Genomic DNA, 2,378 nt, shown 5'->3' on the forward strand with positions numbered 1-2,378 from the left:
TTATTGTGATTTGATTTCAAAATTTTTAAATTTGGTGTTTTTTAGTGTTTTTCTTTTAAAAATTTTTAAAATTAATACTGTTTATCTTTCCCTTTTAAATTTCAAATTTTCTTGTTATCTTATTTTAATTTAATTTCAAATTTTAAAGTTTGGTGTCCTGTTAGTAATCTTCTTATTGGGTTAGTCAATTTTCTTTTTAATTTTCAAATCTTATCTTGTTATCTTTCTTAATCTTTATCATACTTATCTTTTTCTTAAATTTTTCAAATTTTTAGTTATCTTGTTATCTTATCTTTCATTTGAATTTAAATTTTAAGTTTGGTGTCTTTTTAGTAATTTTTTTGTTTAATTTAAATTTTTTTAAAACTTATCTTTTTGTTAGGTTTTAAAATTTTATTATATTATCTTATTTTAAAAATTCAAATTTTAAAAAAATTGTTTTCGCTCCTTAAATTAAGATTGTAAAATAAATTTTTTTTTTTAATTCAATGCTAATTTATGGAAATTAAAATATTTTTAATGACAAATAATAAATTTTAAATATGCACATTAAATAAAAGTTTAATTAGCTACAAATAGATTTAACATTCTTCATAATTTTTTTTGTTTTTTTCTTATTAGACATTAGACGGTACTTTTTACTCAAGGGAACAGGAGAACGGCAAGTTGGCTGGCCTAAGTCCAACGTGTAGAACAATGATTGGCTAAAACTACGTGGTATGACATGTATATCAACCTGGTGTTATATTCCCGGTTCCACACTTCCACCCCTTCCTTTGGTTTCGTTATTTACTTCTCGTTAAGAAAAATCAAATCAAATCAAATCAAATCACTGAAATCAGATTAAAATTAAATTAAATTAAATTAAAATAAAAAAGCCGTTCCTGCCTCCGGCTGCTGCGTCAGGTTATTCTGTCTCTGTAGAACAGTGGCCAGTTCCATCGATTTCTTCTTCTTCCGCTGCGATATGTTTATGTGACACACACAAAACACAGAACGAAAAGGGAAAAAGATTTGCAATGCTTAGTGTTATGGGTTTGTTGTTGCTGCCGATGGATTCGGTAGCGTGCAGGGGGTTGCTTTACGCGCTCTTTATACTCAACTTTGTTTTGGTTTGCCAACTCATTCTCCTTCAGCCTCTAGTTTCTGCTTCAGGTAACAAACACTCTGACTCTGGTTTTTTATTATCTCCTTCAAAATTGGTGTTTCTTCTTTTCATTAAATCGCTTTGTAGGAGTAATTTGATTTCCTTTTTATTGCCCCGGCTTAAATTTCATAATTTTAGTGCTTGGATCGGACTTTGTTTCATTGATTGTTGTCGAAAGGAACAAATTCGGGTTTATGCCTAGGGGGTTCCCTATGAGGAACTTGTTAACTGATCCCTTAACAGCAGTAGTAAAAGTTTTGTAATTTGATGGTGAAAAAGTCAAACGTCTTAGGTGGATTTGAGTTTGGGAAAGAACATGATGTGCATTTGATATATTAGGGTCGTATTTGAATTATTATCACTGGTAGAAAGAAAAAGAAGAGAAAAAGTAAGGACCTATTTGATGGTGCATTGATCAAAACAATGTATTTTTGTTGATATGTAGTGTAGCATCAGTTCATAAAATGGAAGATGGAAGGTTTTGCCATACATCTTTTATCAACCATAGTTAGAAAGTGAGGAGCTGAACAGCTGCATTAAAAAGTGATATTGCAGCCTTAGGCCCTCTTCTTTGACCCAAAGTCCAAAGATGTGATATTGCATATCCAGGAATGTTGTTTCTTTATTTTGTGCCATGTGTTTGTTTTGCCTTTCCATTTTTTCAATGGAGAAACCACATTTCTCCATTAGGATTGATCAAATAAATTCACGTGCACATCCCCAAAAATTGTCATTTCTAGCTCTTTCCGTGCCTCTAGAAGTTCTACAGTGGTTCAATGTCGAATTGCTGTCTGTTGCTTGAACCATCTTGTTGGTTGTATCATCAGGTGGAAAATCTGGAAATGCTGCTGAGTTATTTGATAAGGTATCAGAAAGTATAAAAGTTAAACATTATACTGAGGCACTTGATGATCTAAATGCTGCCATAGAAGCAGACCCAAATCTTTCAGAAGCATATCTATTCCGTGCATCAGTTCTTCGTCAATTGTGCAGGTCTGTTTGATTTGAAGAATTGAATCCTATCCTTTTGCTTCATGTTTTATAATCTTTAGAGGAAATTCCATGCTAAATGCTAGGTCTTGGTTTTGACGATGGTAAGATGATAAAAATAAAGTTTTCTAAGAACAGGTGATAGTGTTGAAACCAAAATTATGTGATGCTTATTGAAATGTATTTTCTCTTGAGCATTTCTTTGCACACAGGTGGTTAAAAGACATTTGAATCTTAGAAT

At 31.4% G+C, this 2,378-nt stretch overlaps 1 protein-coding gene across 1 annotated transcript in view; it reads left to right on the forward strand.

The window, feature by feature from the left end:
• The window catches only part of LOC107648641 (dnaJ protein P58IPK homolog), a 5,324-nt gene continuing 3,716 nt past the window's right edge, over window positions 771-2,378 (forward strand). Inside the window, exons 1-2 of the mRNA XM_016352444.2 lie at window positions 771-1,155; window positions 1,975-2,140. Coding sequence (XP_016207930.1) covers window positions 1,020-1,155; window positions 1,975-2,140 — 302 coding nt within the window. The 5' untranslated portion in view covers window positions 771-1,019. The remainder of the gene's footprint in view (window positions 1,156-1,974; window positions 2,141-2,378) is intronic.

This window comes from Arachis ipaensis, chromosome B06, assembly GCF_000816755.2.
Source record: "Arachis ipaensis cultivar K30076 chromosome B06, Araip1.1, whole genome shotgun sequence".
Lineage (NCBI taxonomy): Eukaryota > Viridiplantae > Streptophyta > Magnoliopsida > Fabales > Fabaceae > Arachis > Arachis ipaensis.